This window comes from Arachis stenosperma, chromosome 5, assembly GCF_014773155.1.
Source record: "Arachis stenosperma cultivar V10309 chromosome 5, arast.V10309.gnm1.PFL2, whole genome shotgun sequence".
In the NCBI taxonomy this organism is placed as follows: domain Eukaryota; kingdom Viridiplantae; phylum Streptophyta; class Magnoliopsida; order Fabales; family Fabaceae; genus Arachis; species Arachis stenosperma.
Window position 1 is genome coordinate 31,918,546 of NC_080381.1, and position 24,314 is coordinate 31,942,859.

General features: G+C 39.6%; 1 protein-coding gene and 1 non-coding gene across 2 annotated transcripts; one reads left to right on the forward strand and one right to left on the reverse strand.

Annotated features, from left to right (window-relative positions):
• Positions 1–3,037: 3,037 nt before the first annotated feature.
• LOC130980661 (uncharacterized) lies at positions 3,038–3,716 on the reverse strand. The gene is made up of 3 exons (XM_057904320.1): positions 3,636–3,716; positions 3,403–3,544; positions 3,038–3,270 (listed from the first exon to the last, which is right to left on the reverse strand). Exons 1-3 carry the CDS (start codon positions 3,714–3,716, stop codon positions 3,038–3,040), a joined length of 456 nt encoding a protein of 151 aa, XP_057760303.1.
• A 9,582-nt stretch (positions 3,717–13,298) lies between these two features.
• On the forward strand, positions 13,299–13,406 carry LOC130984220 (small nucleolar RNA R71). The gene has a single exon (XR_009088168.1). It is a non-coding gene; the product is annotated as a small nucleolar RNA R71 (small nucleolar RNA).
• The last annotated feature ends 10,908 nt before the right edge of the window (positions 13,407–24,314 follow it).

Consider the following 24,314-nt stretch of genomic DNA (forward strand, 5'->3'; position numbering starts at 1 on the left):
CAATTATGTGTCTGTGGCATGTATGTATCCGGTGGTAATACTGGAAGACAGAGTGCTTTGGGCCACAGCCAAGACTCAATAAATAGCTATGTTCAAGAATCATCATACTTTACTAGGAGAATCATTAACACTATCTGGACTCTGAGTTCCTAAAGAAGCCAACCATTCTGAATTTCAAGGGATAGATTGAGATGCCAAAACTGTTCAGAGACAGAAGGTTAAAAGCCCCGCTCATCTAATTAATACTGATCTTCACAGATGTTTTTGGAATTCATTGCATATTCTCTTCTTTTGATCTTATTTGATTTTCAGTTGCTTGAGGACAAGCAACAATTTAAGTTTGGTGTTGTGATGAGCGGATAATTTGTATACTTTTTGGCATTGTTTTTAGTATGTTTTTGATATCTTTTAGTTAGATTTTAGTACATTTTTATTAGTTTTTATTTAAAATTCACTTTTCTGGACTTTACTATGAGTTTGTGTGTTTTTCTGTGATTTCAGGTATTTTCTGGCTGAAATTGAGGGACCTGAGCAAAAATCTGATTCAGAGACCAAAAAGGACTGCAGATGCTGTTGGATTCTGACCTCCCTGCACTCGAAGTGGATTTTCTGGAGCTACAGAAGCCCAATTGGCGCGCTCTCAACGGCGTTGGAAAGTAGACATCTAGGGCTTTCCAGCAATATATAATAGTCCATACTTTGTCCAAGATTTGATGGCCCAAACCCGCGAAGCAATCCGGCCTCAGGAATTCCAGCGTTAAACGCCGGAACAGGAATAAAAGTTGGAGTTAAACGCCCAAACTGGCATGGGAGCTGGCGTTTAACTCCAGAAAAGGTCTCTACACGAATTTCCTTGATTGCTCAGCCCAAGCACACACCAAGTGGGCCCGGAAGTGGATTTTTATGTCATTTACTCATTTCTGTACACCTTAGGTTACTAGTTTACTATTAATAGGACCTTTTACTATTGTATTAGTAGACTTTGGTAGCTATCTTCACTTTTATGCTATCTTAGATCTTTGGGAGGCTGGCCATTCGGCCATGCCTGGACCTTATGCTTATGTATTTTCAACGGTGGAGTTTCTACACACCATAGATTAAGGGTGTGAAGCTCTGCTGTACCTCGAGTATTAATGCAATTACTATTGTTCTTCTATTCAACTCCGCTTGTTCTTTATCTAAGATATCACTCGTTCTTCAACCTATGAACAAGGTGACTGACAACCATTCTTGTTCTACAAGCATTCGAGGCTTTAGTGAATATCTCTTGGATTTCTGATTGCATGATGCATGGTTGATCGCCTGACAACCGAGTGCTCGCCTGACAAACGAGCCAACCATTCCGTGAGATCAGAGTCTTCGTGGTATAGGCAGGACCTGATGGCAGCATTCAAGAGAATCCGGAAGGTCTAACCTTGTCTGTGGTGTTCTGAGTAGGATTCAATGACTGAATGACTGTGACGTGCTTCAAACCCTGAGGGCGGGGGCGTTAGTGATAACGCAAAAGAATCACTGGATTCTATTCCGCGCCTGATTGAGAACCGACAGATGAATTCCGCTATGCCGTGACAGGACATATGCAATCGCTTTCACTGAGAGGATGGGAGGTAGCTGCTGACAACAGTGAGACCCTACACGAGCTTGCCATGGAAAGGAGTAAGAAGGATTGGATGAAGGCTGTAGGAAAGCAGAGAGACGGAAGGGAAGGCATCTTCATACACTTGTCTGAAGCTCTTACACCAATGATATACATAAGTATCACTATCTTTATCTTTATGTCATTTTCGTTCATCATCATACATTTGAGTTTGCCTGACTAAGATTTACAAGATGACCATAGCTTGCTTCAATACTAACAATCTCCGTGGGATCGACCCTTACTCACGTAAGGTTTTATTACTTGGACGACCCAGTGCACTTGCTGGTTAGTTGTGCGAAGTTGTGTAATGCCATGGTATTGAGCGCACCAAGTTTTTGGAGCCATTACCAGGGATTATGAGAGTTGTGAAAAAGTATAGTTCACAATTTCGCCGACCAAACAACTATTAATTCAAGAGGAAAACTAAAATTAAACAAGATCCAAATTAAAATGCAATAACAAAAGTGTAATGATCCTAAGAAAACCTAGAGAGAAAGTAGAGTTTCTCTCTCTAGAAAACTAAGAGCAAAAACTAGGTAAATTCTATCTATATGTGTATGAGTGTTGTTCCCCCTCCATCCTTCCCTCAATTAGCTTCAAGTTGGGCTTGGAAATGGGTCCAAAAGACTTCAGAAATCACCTCTCACACGTTTTTTTTTAACGAGGAACGTTCCGAATATCTCGCGTATGCGGCAGGTGCATGCATACGCGACTTTGTCAAAACTCAAGGGTCAAGTACACGGCCATAGTTTTGCATATGTGGGATTATAAAGATTTAGATGATGCATACGCGGGTGTGATCTCGCATACGCAGGCTGGCAAAATTCCTAAGCTTCTAATTTTTATGATTCCTCACTTTTGCATGCTATCTTCTTCACTTTTCCATACTGTTCTTATCCTATATATCTTGAAACACTTGAATACATATGTCAAGGCACCAAATAGAAGGAATAAGTGAAATAAATCAATTACTTAAAGTCTCAAAAAGTATGTTTTTAATCACTAAGCACAATTAGGAGAAATTCACAAAACCATGCTATATCAGTGAATAAATATAAAATAAGTTGATAAAATCCACTCAATTCAATACAAGATAAACCATAAAATTATGGTTTATCACGCTTCTGCGTACGCGAACAGTGGCTGTGTATGCGGGGTTGGAACAAAAAAAAAGGGTCGCGTACGCAAAAACTTGGTCACGTACACAAGTATATTAAGACTCCAAAACCAAAGTACTACAACAAAACTCTTTAGAACTTAACTATTTACATCCTATATGACTAAACTTTTAGAAGACAACCAAGAATAAAAAAATGAACTAGACATAAGAAAGGAAATTGGAAAATCATATCATGGTGGAGTGACTCCCACCGATCACCTTTCTTTAACGTCCTTAAGTTAGACAAGAGCATCCATGAGAAGATACACCTCTAACTCCTTCTGTGATTTATAGCCATGATAACGCTTCACCTGATGACCATTCACTTTAAAAGTGGTTCCACTTTGAGGATGAAAGAGCTTCATTACGCCATAGGGCTTCACTTCCTTAACCTTATAAGGACCATTCCATCTTGAACAAAGCTTGCCCGGCATGAGATAGAGTCTTGAATTGTAGAAGAGAACCTCATCACCTTCTTAAAAGTCCTTCTTGCGGATACAGTAATTATGGAATGCCTTAGTCCTTTCCTTATAGATCCTTGCACTTTTATATGATTTGATCCTAAGGCATTCTAGTTCTTTTATTTGTATATTTCTGGCAATACCCGCTTGTGTAAAGTCCATGTTGTACTGCTTAACTGCCCAATATGCTTTGTGCTCTATCTCAACTGGGAAGTGGCATGTCATACCATAGACGATCCAAAAGGGACCCATCCCTAATGGGGTGTTATAAACCGTCTGGTAAGCCTAAAAGGCATCACCCAACCAAGAACTCCAATCTTTCTAATGTGGATTCACCACTTTCTCCAAAAATTCTCTTGATCTCTCGGTTGGATACCTCAGAATGAAAATTGGTTTGAGGGTGATAAGTAGTGGCAACTTTGTGCATTACACCATATCTCTTCATCAATGCTTCCATTTCTCTATTGCAAAAATGAGTTCTGTGGTCGCTCACGATTGCTTGTGGTGACCCATATCGGCAAATAATATTGTATCTTATGAAAGAAACAACCATGTTAGCATCGTCAACACGGGTTGGAATCGCTTCTACCTACTTTGACATATAGTGAACAGCTAAAAGGATGTAAAGAAACCCATTTGAACTAGAAAAAGGTCTCATAAAATCAATGCTCCATACATCAAAGATTTTACAAAAATGCATGGGTTGCTAAGGCATCTCATCCCTTTGGAAGACATTTCCATATTTCTGACATTGGTAACAAACAAGACAATATTGGTTTGCAACTCTAGATAACGTCGGTGACGTTAGGATTTTTGCTAGTAAAGAATTTTATAAAAATAGTCGCGTTGTAGATATAGATTCTAAACCAACAGAAATCCCTTTGTGCAAATGTTTTGGTTGTCACAAGTAACAAACCCCTTTAAAATTGATAACCGAGTATTTAAACCTCGGGTCGTCTTCTCAAGGAATTGCAAGGAGGTATGTTCTTATTATTGGTTATGAAAATTGTAAATCGGGGTTTTGAAGTTTGGGTAATGGGCACAGGTATATTTAAATGACAAGCAAAATAAATTAACAATAATAAAATCTCTTGGCAAGGTATAAGAACTGGAAGTCCTATCCTAGTTATCCTTATCAATTGTGATGAGAATTGGATTTTTCTCCCACTTTGTTAACCTCTAACTATGAAGGTAAGTTAAGTGGATAAATTAATTCGAATCCTCAAGTCCCAGTCTTTCCTTGGGAAAAGTTAGAGTTATTGGATCTCGAATCAATTCTTGAAGAATTCCAATTTTCAATCAACAATGAGTTTGATAACTCAAGAGTCACCAATTAATCAACCAAACCCAAAAGAAAAAATATCTAAATTAAATTAAAAGCATTCATGTAAATAAAGCAATCAAACTACGTCTAAATATAAATTCAAGTCATAACATGGAAAGGTTCATAAGCCAATTGGGCAAGATAAATCAAATACAAATAAAAGTATTAGAGTAAATAAAAGTAGAAAATAAATATTGAAGGAATATAGAACCTGGAATGAAGATGAATTGAACTAAACTAATAGAAATCCTAAAATCCTAAATCCTAAGAGAGAGGAGAGAACCTCTCTCTCTAAAAACTACATCTAATCCTAAAATCGTGAATTATGAGAGCATGATGATGAATGGATGCATTTCCCCACTTTATAGCCTCTAATCTGTGTTTTCTGGGCTAAAAACTGGGTCAAAAATAGCCCAAAATTGTCCCCTTCGTATTCTGGTACGTTCAGGTCGCGGGCAAGTGACGCGGAGGCGTCGCCCACACGGCCGCGCGGATTGAAGTTCGCAGATGCAACGCGTCCACGTGGATCACGTGTTCGCGTCACCTAGTGTCAGGGCAACTATGGGATATTATATATTAAATCGAAGCCCCGGACGTTAGCTTTCCAACGCAACTAAAACTGCATCGTTTAGACCTTTATAGATAAAGTTATAGCCATTTGAGTGTGAAGAGGTCAGGCTGGACAGCTTAGCAGTTTCTCCAACTTCTTGTATTCCTTCTATTTTTGCATTCTTCCTTTCCATCCTCTGAGCCATTCCTGTCCTATAATATCTGAAAACAGTTAACACACATATCAAGGCATCTAATTGTAATAAGAGAGGATTAAACATAGGGAACTTAAGGCCAAAGAAGCATGTTTTCAATCAAAGCACATAATTAGGAAGGCAAATGTAAAACCACGCAAATAGTATGAATAAGTGGGTAAAGAGTTGATAAAATCCACTCAATTAAGCACAAGATAGACCATAAAATAGTGGTTTATCAACCTCCCCACACTTAAACAATAGCATGTCCTCATGCTAAGCTCAAGAGAAACTATAAAGATGAAGAGGAATGGTAGGATGTATGAAATGCAACCTATCTATATGAATGCAACTACATGCAAAAATGTTTCTACCTACTTGGTTAAAAATAAATAAGTTCTCCAAGACAAACATAAATAAGATTTTACTAATTCAAATCATATAAAATAAAGACAAGTAAACTTGTAAGAGGATAGCTCATGAAAGCAGGGAACATAGAATTAAGCACTGAACCCTCACTGGTAGTGTATATCACTCTAATCTCTCTAGTGTATAGGGTAATCACTCTACTCTTCTCTAGTCATGCTTTTTTAAAACTTTGTTATTCATCTAATCAATCAACAAATATTTAGCATACCAATGCAAACATCCGAGGTCTTTTCAGGGTTGTAATGGGGCTGAGGTGAAGGTAAGGGTATATATAAGGCTAAGTGAGCTAGTAAAGTGAATCCTTGAGTAGTCTAAGATCTCACCTAATATATACATACTCTATAAAAATTTTAAAATTATACTTAGCTTCCCATAATTTTCCCACTTTTTATCACATACTCATGTACCAATTTTATTTTGATTTTACTTCCATGTGCATTGATTTCTCTACTAAACTTATTATTGGGGTAATTTTGTCCCCTTATTCATAATTTTTTTTGAATCATAAAAGCAAACATAACTTATCAATGCACATGGATTTTTTATTATTTTTTTTATTTTGGTTTTTTCATGAGTAGGTTCCCAAATTCCCAATATTCAAATAAATTAGAAACATGATACATTCCCTTATTAACCCATGTTCTCATAGTTTGCCCACACTTAAATTATACACAATATCTATCTTAAGCTAACCAAGGATTCAACTTAGGATTTTTATTTTGTTTTTCTGCTTAAGGCTAGTAATGTGGTTATGAAATAGAAGGGGGCTAAAAAGTTCAAAGTGGCTAAAAAGGGCGATGTAAAATGTAGGCTTATTTGGGATAAGTGAGCTAATAACAAATAATGGCCTCAATCTTATGCAAGCATGTAAATACACTAAATAATGGACATATATAATGGAACAAAGCAGATATTGCAATTATAGAGAAGGAAACACACAAGAATAAAAATTTATGGTTAAATAATGTAACCATATAAATAAGCTCAAAATCTAACAGGTTGTGTGTTCTTTGACTCAAAAACCATGTTCCAAATACAACTTCAAATAAGTGTAACAAAAAATTTTATTCAATTAGTGAAATGCTATAAAAAAGTTTCTTGCAAAAGAAATTATTACTTTAACCAAGTGGTAAAATATGCAAAAATCAAACAAATATGCAAATGCAACAATGAACTATCAAATAAAATAAAACATTGGTGTTGAAATAGGAAATAACTAACCCATGGAGATCGGTATTGACCTCCCCACACTTAAAGATTGCTGGTCGGCGAAATTGTGAACTATACTTTTTCACAACTCTCATAATCCCTGGTAATGGCTCCAAAAACTTGGTGCGCTCAATACCATGGCATTACACAACTTCGCACAACTAACCAGCAAGTGCACTGGGTCGTCCAAGTAATAAAACCTTACGTGAGTAAGGGTCGATCCCACGGAGATTGTTAGTATTGAAGCAAGCTATGGTCATCTTGTAAATCTTAGTCAGGCAAACTCAAATGTATGATGATGAACGAAAATGACATAAAGATAAAGATAGTGATACTTATGTATATCATTGGTGTAAGAGCTTCAGACAAGTGTATGAAGATGCCTTCCCTTCCGTCTCTCTGCTTTCCTACAGCCTTCATCCAATCCTTCTTACTCCTTTCCATGGCAAGCTCGTGTAGGGTCTCACTGTTGTCAGCAGCTACCTCCCATCCTCTCAGTGAAAGCGATTGCATATGTCCTGTCACGGCATAGCGGAATTCATCTGTCGGTTCTCAATCAGGCACGGAATAGAATCCAGTGATTCTTTTGCGTTATCACTAACGCCCCGCCCTCAGGGTTTGAAGCACGTCACAGTCATTCAGTCATTGAATCCTACTTAGAACACCACAGACAAGGTTAGACCTTCCGGATTCTCTTGAATGCTGCCATCAGTTCTTGCCTATACCACGAAGACTCTGATCTCACGGAATGGTTGGCTCGTTTGTCAGGCGAGCACTCGGTTGTCAGGCGATCAACCATGCATCATGCAATCAGAAATCCAAGAGATATTCACTAAAGCCTCGAATGCTTGTAGAACAAGAATGGTTGTCAGTCACCTTGTTCATAGGTTGAAGAACGAGTGATATCTTAGATAAAGAACAAGCGGAGTTGAATAGAAGAACAATAGTAATTGCATTAATACTCGAGGTACAGCAGAGCTTCACACCCTTAATCTATGGTGTGTAGAAACTCCACCGTTGAAAATACATAAGCATAAGGTCCAGGCATGGCCGAATGGCCAGCCTCCCAAAGATCTAAGATAGCATAAAAGTGAAGATAGCTACCAAAGTCTACTAATACAATAGTAAAAGGTCCTATTAATAGTAAACTAGTAACCTAAGGTGTACAGAAATGAGTAAATGACATAAAAATCCACTTCCGGGCCCACTTGGTGTGTGCTTGGGCTGAGCAATCAAGGAAATTCGTGTAGAGACCTTTTCTGGAGTTAAACGCCAGCTCCCATGCCAGTTTGGGCGTTTAACTCCAACTTTTATTCCTGTTCCGGCGTTTAACGCTGGAATTCCTGAGGCCGGATTGCTTCGCGGGTTTGGGCCATCAAATCTTGGACAAAGTATGGACTATTATATATTGCTGGAAAGCCCTGGATGTCTACTTTCCAACGCCGTTGAGAGCGCGCCAATTGGGCTTCTGTAGCTCCAGAAAATCCACTTCGAGTGCAGGGAGGTCAGAATCCAACAGCATCTGCAGTCCTTTTTGGTCTCTGAATCAGATTTTTGCTCAGGTCCCTCAATTTCAGCCAGAAAATACCTGAAATCACAGAAAAACACACAAACTCATAGTAAAGTCCAGAAAAGTGAATTTTAAATAAAAACTAATAAAAATGTACTAAAATCTAACTAAAAGATATCAAAAACATACTAAAAACAATGCCAAAAAGTATACAAATTATCCGCTCATCACAACACCAAACTTAAATTGTTGCTTGTCCTCAAGCAACTGAAAATCAAATAAGATCAAAAGAAGAGAATATGCAATGAATTCCAAAAACATCTGTGAAGATCAGTATTAATTAGATGAGCGGGGCTTTTAACCTTCTGTCTCTGAACAGTTTTGGCATCTCAATCTATCCCTTGAAATTCAGAATGGTTGGCTTCTTTAGGAACTCAGAGTCCAGATAGTGTTAATGATTCTCCTAGTAAAGTATGATGATTCTTGAACATAGCTATTTATTGAGTCTTGGCTGTGGCCCAAAGCACTCTGTCTTCCAGTATTACCACCGGATACATACATGCCACAGACACATAATTGGGTGAACCTTTTCAGATTGTGACTCAGCTTTGCTAAAGTCCCCAATTAGAGGTGTCCAGGGTTCTTAAGCACACTCTTATTTGCCTTGGATCACAACTTTATTTCTTTTCTTTTTCTTTCTTTTCTTTCTTTTTTTTTTCGATTTTTTTTTTCTTTTTTTCGGTTTTTTTTTTTTTTGAATAGCTTTTTCTTGCTTCAAGAATCATTTTATTGATTTTTCAGATCCTCAGTAACATGTCTCCTTTTTCATCATTCTTTCAAGAGCCAACATTCATGAACCACAAATTCAAGATACATATGCACTGTTTACACATACATTCAGAGAACAAAAATATTGCCACCACATCAAAATAATTAAACTATTATAAAATTCAAAATTCATGCAATTCTTCCTTTTTCAATTAAGCACATTTTTATTCAAGAAAGGTGATGGATTCATAGGACATTCATAACTTTAAGGCATAGACACTAAGACACTAATGATCATAAGACACAAACATGGATAACATAAAGCATAAAATTCGACAAACAAAGGAATAAAGAACAAGGAAATCAAGGAATGGGTCCACCTTAGTGATGGCGGCTCTTCCTTGCTTTTGAAGGTCCTATGGAGTGCTTGAGCTCCTCAATGTCTCTTCCTTGCCTTTGTTGCTCCTCCCTCATGATTCTTTGATCTTCTCTAATCTCATGAAGGATGATGGAGTGTTCTTGGTGCTCCACCCTTAGTTGTCCCATGTTGGAACTCAACTCTCCTACGGAGGTATTCAGTTGCTCCCAATAGTTTTGTGGAGGAAAACTCATTCCTTGAGGAATCTCAGGGATCTCATGATGAGTAGGGTCCCTTGTATACTCCATCCTTTTCTTGGTGATGGGCTTGTCCTCATCAATGGAGATGTCACCCTCTATGTCAACTCCAACTGAATAACAGAGGTGACAAATGAGGTGAGGAAAGGCTAACCTTGCCACAGTGGAGGTCTTGTCTGCCACTTTATAGAGTTCTTGAGCTATAACCTCATGAACCTCTATTTCCTCTCCAATCATGATACTATGGATCATGATGGCCCGGTCTATGGTAACTTCGGACCGGTTGCTAGTGGGAATGATTGAGCGTTGTATGAACTCTAACCATCCTCTAGCCACGGGCTTGAGGTCATGCCTTCTCAATTGGACCGGCTTTCCTCTTGAATCTTGCTTCTATTGTGCGCCCTCTTCACATATGACTGTGAGGACTTGGTCCAACCTTTGATCAAAGTTGACCCTTCTAGTGAAAGGATGCTCATCTCCTTGCATCATAGGCAAGTTGAACGCCACCCTCACACTCTCCGGACTAAAATCCAAGTATTTCCCCCGAACCATAGTAAGATAATTCTTTGGATTCGGGTTCACACTTTGGTCATGGTTCTTTGTGATCCATGCATTGGCATAGAACTCTTGAACCATCAAGATTCCAACTTGTTGAATGGGGTTGGTGAGAACTTCCCAACCTCTTCTTTGGATCTCATGGCGGATCTCCGGATATTCACCCTTTTTGAGTAAAAAGGGGACTTCGGGGATCACCTTCTTCAAGGCCACAACTTCATAGAAGTGGTCTTGATGCACCTTTGAGAGGAATCTATCCATCTCCCATGACTCGGAGGTGGAAGCTTTTGCTTTCCCTTTCCTCTTTTTAGAGGTTTCTCCGGCCTTTGGTGCCATAATGGTTATGGAAAAACGAAAAAGCAACGCTTTTACCACACCAAACTTAAAATGTTTGCTCGTCCTCGAGCAAAAGAAGAAAGAAGGGAGTAGAAGAAGAAGAAATGAGGAAGAGGGGGAGGGTAGTGTGTTCGGCCAAAGGGGGAGAAATGGTGTTTAGGTTGTGTGAAAATGAAGGGGTAAAGAGGGGTATATATAGGAAAGAGGGGGATGAGGGTTCAGCCATTTGAGGGTGGGTTTGGGAGGGAAAGTGGTTTGAATTCGAAGGGTGAGGTTGGTGGGGTTTTATGAAGGATGGGTGTGAGTGGTGAAGAGAAAGATGGGATTTGATAGGTGAGGGGTTTTTGGGGAAAAGGTGTTGAGGTGATTGGTGAATGGGGGAAGAAGAGAGAGAGTGATGGTAGGGTCCTGTGGGGTCCACAGATCCTGTAGTGTCAAGGAAAAGTCATCCCTGCACCATATGTTGCTCAAAACCACGTTTTGAGGCATTTCTGGCGTTAAACGCCGGGCTGGTGCCCATTCCTGGCGTTTAACGCCAGGTTCTTGCCCTTTACTGGCGTTTAACGCCAGTCTGGTGCCCTTTTCTGGCGTTAAACGCCCAGAAAGGTGCCAGACTGGGCGTTAAACGCCCAACTGCTAGGCTGACTGGCGTTTGAACGCCAGCAGCATCTTCCTCCAGGGTGTGCTGTTTTTCTTCCTGTTTTTCATTTTGTTTTTGCTTTTTTCATTGTTTTTGTGACTTCTTATGATCATCAACCTACAAAAAAGATAAAATAACAAAAGAAAATTAATTATAAAACATTGGGTTGCCTCCCAACAAGCGCTTCTTTAGTGTCATTAGCTTGACAGAGGACTCCCATGGAGCCTCAGAAACACTCAGAACCTTGTTGAAACCTCCCAACACCAAACTTAGAGTTTGAATGTGGGGTTTCAACACCAAACTTAGATTTTGGTTGTGGCCTCCCAACACCAAACTTAGAGTTTGACTGTGGGGGCTCTGCTTGGCTCTGTTTTGAGAGAAGCTCTTCATGCTTCTTCTCCATGATGATAGAGGGATATCCTTGGGCCTTAAACACCATGGATTCTTCATTCACTTGAATGATCAACTCTCCTCTATCAACATCAATCACAGCCTTTGCTGTGGCTAGGAATGGTCTGCCAAGGATGATGGATTCATCCATGCACTTCCCAGTCTCTAGGACTATGAAATCAGTAGGAATGTAATGGTTTTCAACCTTAACCAGAACATCCTCTACAAGTCCATGGGCTTGTTTTCTTGAGTTGTCTGCCATTTCTAGTGAGATTTTTGCAGCTTGCACCTCAAAGATCCCTAATTTCTCCATTACAGAGAGGGGCATGAGGTTTACACTTGACCCTAAGTCACACAAGGCCTTCTTGAAGGTCATGGTGCCTATGGTACAAGGTATAGAAAACTTCCCAGGATCCTGCCTCTTTTGAGGCAGTTTCTGCCTAGACAGGTCATCCAGTTCTTTGGTGAGCAAGGGAGGTTCATCTTCCCAAGTCTCATTTCCAAATAACTTGTCATTTAGCTTCATGATTGCTCCAAGGTATTTAGCAACTTGCTCTTCAGTGACATACTCATCCTCTTCAGAGGGAGAATACTCATCAGAGCTCATGAAAGGCAGTAGCAAGTCCAAGGGAATCTCTATGGTCTCGGTCTGAGCCTCAGATTCCCAAGGTTCCTCATTGGGGAACTCATTAGAGGCCAGTGGACGTCCAGTGAGGCCTTCCTCAGTGGCGTTCACTGCCTCTTCTTCCTCCCAGAATTCGGCCATGTTTATGGCTTTGCACTCTCCTTTTGGATTTTCTTCAGTGTTACTTGGGAGAGTGCTTGGAGGAAGTTCAGTAATTTCTTGCTCAGCTGACCCACTTGTCCTTCCAAATTCCTAATGGAAGATCTAGTTTCAGTCATGAAACTTTGAGTGGTTTTGATCAGATCAGAGACCATGGTTGCTAAGTCAGAATTATTCTGCTTAGAGCTCTCTGTCTGTTGCTGAGAAGATGATGGAAAAGGCTTGCCATTGTTAAACCTGTTTCTTCCACCATTGTTATTGAAACCTTGTTGAGGTCTCTCGTGATTCTTCCATGAAAGATTTGGGTGATTTCTCCATGAAGAATTATAGGTGTTACCATAGGGTTCTCCTAGGTAATTTACCTCTTCCATGGAAGGGTTCTCAGGATCATAAGCTTCTTCCTCAGATGAAGCTTCCTTAGTACTGTTTGGTGCATTTTGCATTCCAGACAGACTTTGAGAAATCAAATTGACTTGTTGAGTCAATATTTTATTCTGGGCCAAAATGGCATTCAGAGTGTCAATATCAAGAACTCCTTTCTTCTGACTAGTCCCATTGTTCACAGGATTCTTTCAGAAGTGTACATGAATTGGTTATTTGCAACCATTTCAATCAGTTCTTGAGCTTCAGTAGGCGTCTTCTTCAGATGAAGAGATCCTCCTGCAGAGCTATCCAAGGACATCTTGGATAGTTCAGAGAGACCATCATAGAAAATACCTATGATGCTCCATTCAGAAAGCATGTCTGAGGGACATCTTCTGATTAATTGTTTGTATCTTTCCCAAGCTTCATAGAGGGATTCTCCATCCTTCTGTCTGAAGGTTTGGACTTCCACTCTAAGCTTACTCCATCTTTGTGGTGGAAAGAATTTTGCCAAGAAGGCATTGACTAGCTTTTCCCATGAGTCCAGGCTTTCTTTAGGTTGAGAGTCCAACCATATTCTAGCTCTGTCTCTTACAGCAAAAGGGAATAGCATCAGTCTATAGACCTCAGGGTTAACCCCATTAGTCTTGACTGTGTCACAGATTTGCAAGAATTCAGCTAAAAACTGATGAGGATCTTCCATTGGAAGTCCATGGAACTTGCAATTCTGTTGCATTAGAGAAACTAATTGAGGCTTAAGCTCAAAGTTGTTTGCTCCAATGGCAGGGATAGAGATGCTTCTCCCATAAGAATCAGGAGTAGGTGCAGTAAAGTCACCCAGCACCTTCCTTGCATTGTTTGCATTGTTGTTGTTTTCTGCTGCCATGTTTTCTTCCTTGAAGAATTCGGTCAGGTCCTCTAAAGAGAGTTGTGCTTTGGCTTCTCTTAGCTTTCTCTTCAAAGTCCTTTCAGGTTCAGGATCAGCTTCAACAAGAATGCCTTTGTCCTTGCTCCTGCTCATATGAAAGAGAAGGGAACAAGAAAATGTGGAATCCTCTATGTCACAGTATAGAGATTCCTTTAAGTGTCAGAGGAAAAGAGAAATAGAAAGAAGAAGGAGAAGATAAATTCGAACTTTAGTTAGATAAGGTTCGAATTGTGCATTGAGAAGGAGTGGCACTCCATAAACAGAAGGATGTGAGAAGGAGGGAAGTTTATTTTCGAAAATCAAGTGAAAAATTTTGAAATTATTTTGAAAAACATTTAATTAATTTTCGAAAATAAAAGTGGAAAAGAAATTAAGTGATTTTTGAAAAAGAATTTGAAATTAGAAATTAAGAAGATTTGATTGAAAGTTATTTGAAAAAGATGTGGTTAAGAAGATATGAAAAAAAAATGTGATTGAGAAGATATGATTTGAAAACTATTTGAAAAGATATGATTTTAAAAACAATTTGAAAAGATATGATTTTAAAAATTGATGACTTGCCTAACAAGAAAAGATATGATTCAAACATTAAAAACCTTTCTCAACAGAAAAGGTAACAAATTTGAAATGTTCAATCAAATCATTAATTGTTAGTAAGTATCTTTTAAAAAGGAAAGAAATTGAATTTGAAAACATTTGATTGAAAAGATTTGATTTGAAAAAGATTTGATTTTGAAAAATTTGAAAAAAATTGATTTGAAAACAAAATCTTCTCCCTAGCACCATCCTGGCGTTAAACGCCCAGAATGGTATACATTCTGGCGTTTAACGCCCAAAATGCTACCTCTTTGGGCGTTAAACGCCCAACCAGGTACCCTGGCTGGCGTTTAAACGCCAGTCTGCCTTCTTCACTGGGCATTTTTGAATGCTCAGCTTTTTCTGTATAATTCCTCTGCAGTATGTTCTAAATCTTCAATTCTTTGTATCATTGACTTGAAAAGACACAAATTAAAAATATTTTTGGATTTTAATAATCAAAATGCAACAAGAATCAAATAACAATGCATGCAAGACACCAAACTTAGCAGTTTGTGTACTACTGACACTAACAATATGAGAATGCATATGAGACACAAAAAAATACTTCAAGTCAATAGAATTCAAAGATTAGAACACAAAATATATGCATGGATTCGAAAAATATAACAAAAACATGCATTTGACACTAAACTTAAGATGAGACTCTAGACTCAAACAAGAAATATTTTTGGGATTTTATGGTTTTGCAAATTTTTTTGTATTTTTCGAAAATTAAGTGAAAAAAAGTATCAAAATTCTTAATGAGAATTCCAGGAATCAGTGCAATGCTAGTCTAAGGCTCCGGTCCAGGAATTAGACATGGCTTCACAGCCAGCCAAGCTTTCAAAGAAAGCTTCGGTCCAAAACACTAGACATGACCAAGGTCAGCCAAGCCTTAGCAAATCACTGCTCCAAAAGCAAGATTGATACGAAATCAACAAGCTCTTGTGGTGATAAGTTGAAACCTCGGTCCAATCAGATTAGACATGGCTTCTCAGCCAGCCAGATCTCAACAAATCATCATGAAACTCTAGAATTCACCTTCAAGAATTTCGAAAAAAAATACCTAATCTAAGCAACAAGATGAACCGTCAGTTGTCCAGCCTAAACAATCCCGGGCAATAACACCAAAAATTTGATGTTGTTGCCGGATCTTGGCTCTGATGTTACCAAAAGCTTGCTCAAAACATGAACAATCCCCCGGCAACGGCGCCAAAAACTTGGTCGGCGAAATTGTGAACTATACTTTTTCACAACTCTCATAATCCCTGGTAATGGCTCCAAAAACTTGGTGCGCTCAATACCATGGCATTACACAACTTCGCACAACTAACCAGCAAGTGCACTGGGTCGTCCAAGTAATAAAACCTTACGTGAGTAAGGGTCGATCCCACGGAGATTGTTAGTATTGAAGCAAGCTATGGTCATCTTGTAAATCTTAGTCAGGCAAACTCAAATGTATGATGATGAACGAAAATGACATAAAGATAAAGATAGTGATACTTATGTATATCATTGGTGTAAGAGCTTCAGACAAGTGTATGAAGATGCCTTCCCTTCCGTCTCTCTGCTTTCCTACAGCCTTCATCCAATCCTTCTTACTCCTTTCCATGGCAAGCTCGTGTAGGGTCTCACTGTTGTCAGCAGCTACCTCCCATCCTCTCAGTGAAAGCGATTGCATATGTCCTGTCACGGCATAGCGGAATTCATCTGTCGGTTCTCAATCAGGCGCGGAATAGAATCCAGTGATTCTTTTGCGTTATCACTAACGCCCCCGCCCTCAGGGTTTGAAGCACGTCACAGTCATTCAGTCATTGAATCCTACTTAGAACACCACAGACAAGGTTAGACCTTCCGGATTCTCTTGAATGCTGCCATCAGTTCTTGCCTATACCACGAAGACTCTGATCTCACGGAATGGTTGGCTCGTTTGTCAGGCGAGCACTCGGTTGTCAGGCGATCAACCATGCATCATGCAATCAGAAATCCAAGAGATATTCACTAAAGCCTCGAATGCTTGTAGAACAAGAATGGTTGTCAGTCACCTTGTTCATAGGTTGAAGAACGAGTGATATCTTAGATAAAGAACAAGCGGAGTTGAATAGAAGAACAATAGTAATTGCATTAATACTCGAGGTACAGCAGAGCTTCACACCCTTAATCTATGGTGTGTAGAAACTCCACCGTTGAAAATACATAAGCATAAGGTCCAGGCATGGCCGAATGGCCAGCCTCCCAAAGATCTAAGATAGCATAAAAGTGAAGATAGCTACCAAAGTCTACTAATACAATAGTAAAAGGTCCTATTAATAGTAAAACTAGTAACCTAAGGTGTACAGAAATGAGTAAATGACATAAAAATCCACTTCCGGGCCCACTTGGTGTGTGCTTGGGCTGAGCAATCAAGGAAATTCGTGTAGAGACCTTTTCTGGAGTTAAACGCCAGCTCCCATGCCAGTTTGGGCGTTTAACTCCAACTTTTATTCCTGTTCCGGCGTTTAACGCTGGAATTCCTGAGGCCGGATTGCTTCGCGGGTTTGGGCCATCAAATCTTGGACAAAGTATGGACTATTATATATTGCTGGAAAGCCCTGGATGTCTACTTTCCAACGCCGTTGAGAGCGCGCCAATTGGGCTTCTGTAGCTCCAGAAAATCCACTTCGAGTGCAGGGAGGTCAGAATCCAACAGCATCTGCAGTCCTTTTTGGTCTCTGAATCAGATTTTTGCTCAGGTCCCTCAATTTCAGCCAGAAAATACCTGAAATCACAGAAAAACACACAAACTCATAGTAAAGTCCAGAAAAGTGAATTTTAAATAAAAACTAATAAAAATGTACTAAAATCTAACTAAAAGATATCAAAAACATACTAAAAACAATGCCAAAAAGTATACAAATTATCCGCTCATCAATTGCACCGTCCTCGGTGCATGCTAAGATGTGCAGGTGGACGGGTTGTTCCAACTGATGCTTTTCTCCAAAGATTGTGCAGATGGACTTGTCTTCTCTCCCCATGTAAACGTCTTTCGCTTCCCTTCCGGGTGGCCATCCTGAAGGAAAATAGGGAAGAAAAATAAACCAGAAATAAAGATAAGAAAATAAATAAAGTATGGTTGGGTTAATGCCAAATGATAAGGGTCTCATTTACATGGAAGCTTCAACATGTACGTGAGAAAACAATAGAAGCCATGGCATGCCAGTGGGACAAAATGTACAACAATGGGAAAGAGAGTGGGTAACGAAAAACAATGTAAGTTCATGCCAATGCAAAAAGAATACAGGTATAAAAGATTGACATTGACAGAAAATTAACATTACCCAACATTGTAAAACAAGTCACTAAGCATCAAAATGACACCAGAAAAGATGCAACAGCTAAATAAGAAAATCAACACCAAAGGAAAAATAAGAAATTTAGAAAAGAAAAGAAAAATATGCACTAAATTAAAATGCATTGAATGAAATATGCAAATAAATTAAGTAAAATAAAATGAAAGATAAGAAGAATGAGAAGGGAAAGAAGTGAGTAAGAAAGGAGGGAGGGAAAATTAGGATTGGGGAAGAAAAGATAAGATATTTGGCAAATTAGGATAAGCTGTGCGGCGCAAGCGACGCAGACGCGTGGGACACGCGGTCGCGTGACTTGCGCTTAAGTTAATTGACGTGGTCGCGTCGGTTACGCGGTCGCTTGACACGTTTTATGCTACTGGCGCGAGGGCAGCCTCGCGCTTGCACAACTCTCTGTTCGAATTATTTTATTTGCCAAATTTGGGGTAAGGTTGTGCTTTCAGCACCAGTCCAGCACCACTCCAGCATAACTTTCGGCTATGCACCCTGTTCACGTCGATTTTCATGGCACGCGGCCGCGTGGATGACGCGGTCGTGTGGGAGGCCAAAGTTTCCACATGACGCGGTCGCGTGAGCGACGCGGTCGCGTGGGGTCAAATCATGCTAAAGGCACGCCTCCAGCCACGCTCTTGCGGGACTCTCTATTCAATTCTTTTCTACCCAACGCACTAGTGACGCGGATGCGTCAGTGACGCTGCCGTGTCGCGTGCGTGTTTTCTCTTTTTTTTTCGTATGCAGAATGCAAAATGCAATGAATGGCATGCAAAAATTTCAGGTTCAATAAAAATTCAAACACAGACTAAAATTAAAACTAAAAAGAGAACGATCATACCATGGTGGGTTGTCTCCCACCTAGCACTTTTAGTTAAAGTCCTTAAGTTGGACATTGGATGAGCTTCCTGCTATGGTGGCTTATGCTTGAATTCGTCCAAAAATCTCCACCAGTGTTTGGAATGCCAGCATCCTCTGGGGTCCCAAACAAGGTATGTAAAGCCCTTAGGTGAGTTCACACAGGCTTGCAGGCTCCCGGAGTGTTGAATGTCAGAATAGACTCCAGGATCCCAAACTTTTCTTCTACACCCGTCTTTGTCTTGATCTACATCGTTCCAGTCGGGTGATGAGTAATCTGAATTCTCACTGCAGTGACCAAACAGCTTCCGAGATCTTTTAAATTGAGCTTGACACCAATTCCTGCACCTCAAATTGAAGTGCGAAACCTCATTGAATCTTGCATACCAGCACTGAGTGCGAGTCATTTTCCTTTTTCTCTTAAAGACGCAAAGAGCTCTAAGCTGGCTATCTGTTTCAAGCAAACCATATTCAAGTGGGAAATTGAAGATGAAAGTCAAGGATTTTACCCACTTGAGGTTTGTGTTGGGTGGTAGTGGCCTTGGGGTCAGTGTTTTCAGTGGTTCTGCAAGCTCTACTCCCTCGTGGTCTTCAGTGAATCCCTCCACTTCCTTGCAAACCTTTTTCATTCCAGCCATGTCCTGGTCAAAGTCTTCTATATCTTCCTCATCACTTGAATCATAAATAGGAGGTTGAGAGAAGTCGACCTCAGCATCATCTTCATATTCGCTTGGGGAAGATTTTTCTATCTCAAAGAATTCACTTGCGGATGCAAGTTCATTACCAAGAGGACTTGACTTGTGATCATCATCATCAAGGAAACATGTGTCTTGGGTAATTCCATCTAGTTCCCCATAAGATACATGCTTTGGGGGTTGTGCACTATCCTCCTTAGCATCAATTGTAGCGTTCTTGATGGAATTCTCCACAACTCTAGATTCAAGTGGCGGTTCGGCATCTCCTAAATCTTCAACCAACTCTTCTTCTTCTACAATGACAGCGTCCTCTACTTGTTCCAGTACGAAGTTATGCTCTATGCTGTCCACTGGAGTCTCTAGTGTCTTCTTCGTGCTGCATTCTTCATTAGATTCTCCACATGAAGCCATGGGAGTCTGTTGAGTGTCTGAACGTCTGGAAGATAATTGATTTATTGCTTGCTCCAGTTGATGAAGGGTTGCATTGAACTGGTTTACTGATTCCTCAAAGCGAACCTGTGATTTTTGGCTTGATGGATATGGACATGGTGCGTAGGAGAGTGGTGGTTCTTGGGAGTAATTGGATTAGCGTTGGGGCGGATAAGGATCATATGGTGGCGAATGGTGAAAGGAAACTTGTGAGTGTGGTGGTTCGAAATTATGTCGAGAGGATGGTCTTTGAGCACAAGGTGGGGCTTGTTGGTGGTTACAAGGTGGTTCACTAAATCTATCAGTTGGGCATGCATTGTAAAATGGTCTCTGTCCATGATATCTAGGAGGATGTTGTTGCCTAAAGGGTTGATCGGATCCTTGTGGCACCATCCATCTTCTATTGCTTAGACCTTGATGCATAGTCCTGTTATAGCTTCCATTCCTTGCAACAAAATTAGAACCAAACTCAAAACGAGAGGGGTGAGAATTCATAATAGATATCAGAAATAAGAGGGAAGAGAGAAAACAAATAAACAAGTAAAAGAAAAATATATTTTTTTGAAAAATATTTACAATAACCAATAATAAGGCACACGTTTGCAATTCCCCGGCAACGGCGCCATTTTGACGTTAGGATTTTTGCTAGTAAAGAATTTTATAAAAATAGTCACGTTGTTGATATAGATTCTAAATCAACAGAAATCCCTTCGTGCAAACGTTTTGGTTGTCACAAGTAACAAACCCCTTTAAAATTGATAACCGAGTATTTAAACCTCGGGTCATCTTCTCAAGGAATTGCAGGGAGGTATGTTCTTATTATTGGTTATGAAGATTGTAAATCGGGGTTTTGAAGTTTGGGCAATGGGCACAGGTATATTTAAATGACAAGTAAAATAAATTAACAATAATAAAATCTCTTGGCAAGGTATAAGAACTGGAAGTCCTATCCTAGTTATCCTTATCAATTGTGATGAGAATTGGATTTTTCTCCCACTTTTTTAACCTCTAACTATGAAGGTAAGTTAAGTGGATGAATTAATTCGAATCCTCAAGTCCCAGTCTTTCCTTGGGAAAAGTTAGAGTTATTGGATCTCGAATCAATTCTTGAAGAATTCCAATTTTCAATCAACAATGAGTTTGATAACTCAAGAGTCACCAATTAATCAACCAAACCCAAAAGGGAAAATATCTAAATTAAATTAAAAGCATTCATGTAAATAAAACAATCAAACTACGTCTAAATATAAATTCAAGTCATAACATGGAAAGGTTCATAAGCCAATTGGGCAAGATAAATCAAATACAAATAAAAGTATTAGAGTAAATAAAAGTAGAAAATAAATATTGAAGGAATATAGAACCTGGAATGAAGATGAATTGAACTAAACTAATAGAAATCCTAAAATCCTAAATCCTAAGAGAGAGGAGAGAACCTCTCTCTCTAAAAACTACATCTAATCCTAAAATCGTGAATTATGAGAGCATGATGATGAATGGATGCGTTCCCCCACTTTATAGCCTCTAATCTGTGTTTTCCGGGCCAAAAACTGGGTCAAAAATAGCCCAGAAATTGCCCCCTGCGTATTCTGGTATGTTTAGGTCGCGGGCAAGTGACGCGGAGGCGTCGCCCACGCGGCCGTGCGGATTGAAGTTCGCAGATGCAATGCGTCTGCGTGGATCACAGGTTCGCGTCACCTAGCGTCAGGGCAACTATGGCATATTATATATCAAATCGAAGCCCTAGATGTTAGCTTTCCAACGCAACTGGAACTGCGTTGTTTGGACCTCTGTAGCTAAAGTTATAGCCATTTGAGTGCGAAGAGGTCAGGTTGGACAACTTAGCAGTTTCTCCAACTTCTTGTATTCCTTCCATTTTTGCATTCTTCCTTTCCATCCTCTGAGCCATTCCTACCCTATAATATCTGAAAACACTTAACACACATATCAAGGCATTTAATGGTAATAAGAGAGGATTAATCATAGGGAACTTAAGGCCAAAGAAGCATGTTTTCAATCAAAGCACATAATTAGGAAGGCAAATGTAAAACCATGCAAATAGTATGAATAAGTGGGTAAAGAGTTGATAAAATCCACTCAATTAAGCACAAGATAAACCATAAAATAGTGGTTTATCAGTCGGCCACCAGAATCCTCAATCTAACACTTTTTTAGCAGTCCTTTGGGGGCCAAAATGGCCTCCGCTCTCAGATGAGTGACAAAACTCAAGTATAGATTGAAATTCCGATTCTGGAACACACCTACGGATTTCTTGGTCCGCCTCACCTCTCCATAAATGAGGGTCACCCCCAAATATAATATTTGAAATCACTCCTTATTTTATCACTTTGGTGTTTGGAAAAATTGGAAGGAAAGATCCGGGCGACCAAGTAATTAGCCATAGGAGCAAACCAAGGGGTACTACTAGAGATTTCTTGCAAGCTATCTAACGGGAATGAATTGTCTATAGGAAATAGATCATATTTAATGTGCTCAAGACGGCTCAAATGATCCACAACCAAGTTTTAGGATCCACTCCTATCCCTAATCTCAATGTCAAATTCTTGCAAGAGTAAGATCCAACGAATGAGTCTAGGCTTCAATTCATTCTTTGTTAGCAAATACTTGAGGGCTACATGATCCTAGTACACTACTATCTTAGAGCGTAGCAAGTACGATCTAAACTTGTCTAATACAAAAACAACCGCTAAGAGCTCTTTCTCGATAGTAGTGTAATTGGATTACACCACATCCAATTTCTTTGAAGTATAGGTAATAATATAGGGAAGCTTACTCTCACATTGTGCAAGCGCGACACCCACATCATGATTGGAGGCATCACACATGATTTTAAATGGTTGTGTCCAATCAGGGCCTCTCACAATTGGAGCTATAGTGAAGGCCTTCCTCAGCTTCTTAAATGCCTATTTGCAAGTATCATAGAATTCAAATTCAACATCCTTTTGCAACAGATTGGACAGAGGTAGGGCTATCTTGCTGAAATCCTTGATGAATCATCTGTAAAAACCCGTGTGTCCTAAAAAGGAACAGACCTTCCTTACAGAAGAGGGATAAGACAAACTAGTAATAACACCAACCTTAGCTGGGTTAACAGAAATTCCATCACTAGAAACAACATGTCCCAACACTATACCTTTTCTAACGATAACATGACATTTTTCAAAATTTAATACAAGGTTAGTGTTGACATATTTTTCCAAAATCTTAGTTAAGTTGTTTAAACAGAAGTCAAAAGAGGTACCATATACGCTGAAATCATCCATAAAAACTTCCAAACAATTTTTTATAAGATCAGAAAGATACTTGTCATACACTTTTAGAACGTAGCTGGTTAATTGCACAAGTTGAATGGCATTCTTTTATAAGCAATGGTTCCAAAGGGGCAAGTAAAAGCAGTATTTTTCTGGTCTTCAGGAGCAATATGTATTTGGAAGTAACCAGTAAAACCATCAAGAAAGCAATAATGGGATTTTCCAGATAACCTGTCGAACATCTGGTCGATGAATGGTAAAGGGTAGTCATCCTTTCTAGTTGTGACATTGACTCTTCTATAATCAATGCAAACTCGCCAAGAATTTTAAACCCTTGTTGTGAACATTTCATCATCTTCCTTCTTCACTGTTGTGATCCCAGACTTCTTAGGAACTACCTGAATCAGACTCACCCACTCACTGTCAGAAATCGGATAGATAATATCTGCATCTAACAGTCTAGTGATCTCCTTTTTTACCACATCAAGAATCATTGGATTAAGCCTTCTTTGTGGTTGTTTCACTGGCTGAACTCCGTCTTCAAGGAAGATGCGATGCATGCAAGTGTGTGGGCTAATCCCTACAATGTTGGCCAAGCTCCAACCAATGGCTCTTCGATACTTTCTTAAAACCTCAAGGAGTTTCTCCTCCTCTTGTGTAGAGAGCTCACTTACAATGATGATTGGAAATTTGTTGTTATCCTCAAGGAAAGCATATTTACGATGAGGAAAGGTAGGTTTTAACTCATCACTCAACTCGTGTTGTGGTTCCTTATCCTCATGACCATGGAAAGCATTCTCATCAATTTTCTCATGTTCACCCACACCTTGAATCTTGTTAAGACTCACATCTCCATGAATCTCCTTTTGTACTTCTACTACCACTTCATCAATGATATCACACCGAAGCATGGAGTGCTCCTCTGGTGGATGCCTCATTGCTTCTTCCAAATTGAACTTAATGGTCTTGTCACCCACCTCGAATGAATAAGTGCCAGTGAAGGTATCTACCTTGAATTTTGAGGTCTTTAGAAAGGGTCTACCAAGCAGAATGGATGAAGGTTTCCCATTATTCGTTGGAGGCATCTCAAGAATATAAAATTCAACAGGGAATACCAAATCCTTAATCTGCACAAGCACATCTTCTACTATCCCGACCACGATAATAACATTCTTGTCGGCCAAAATAAACTTCATGGCCGACCTCTTCAATGGAGCTAACTTCAACCGTGCAAAAACTAAGAGGGGGTATGATGCTTACGCACGCTCCCAAATCACACATATAGTCATA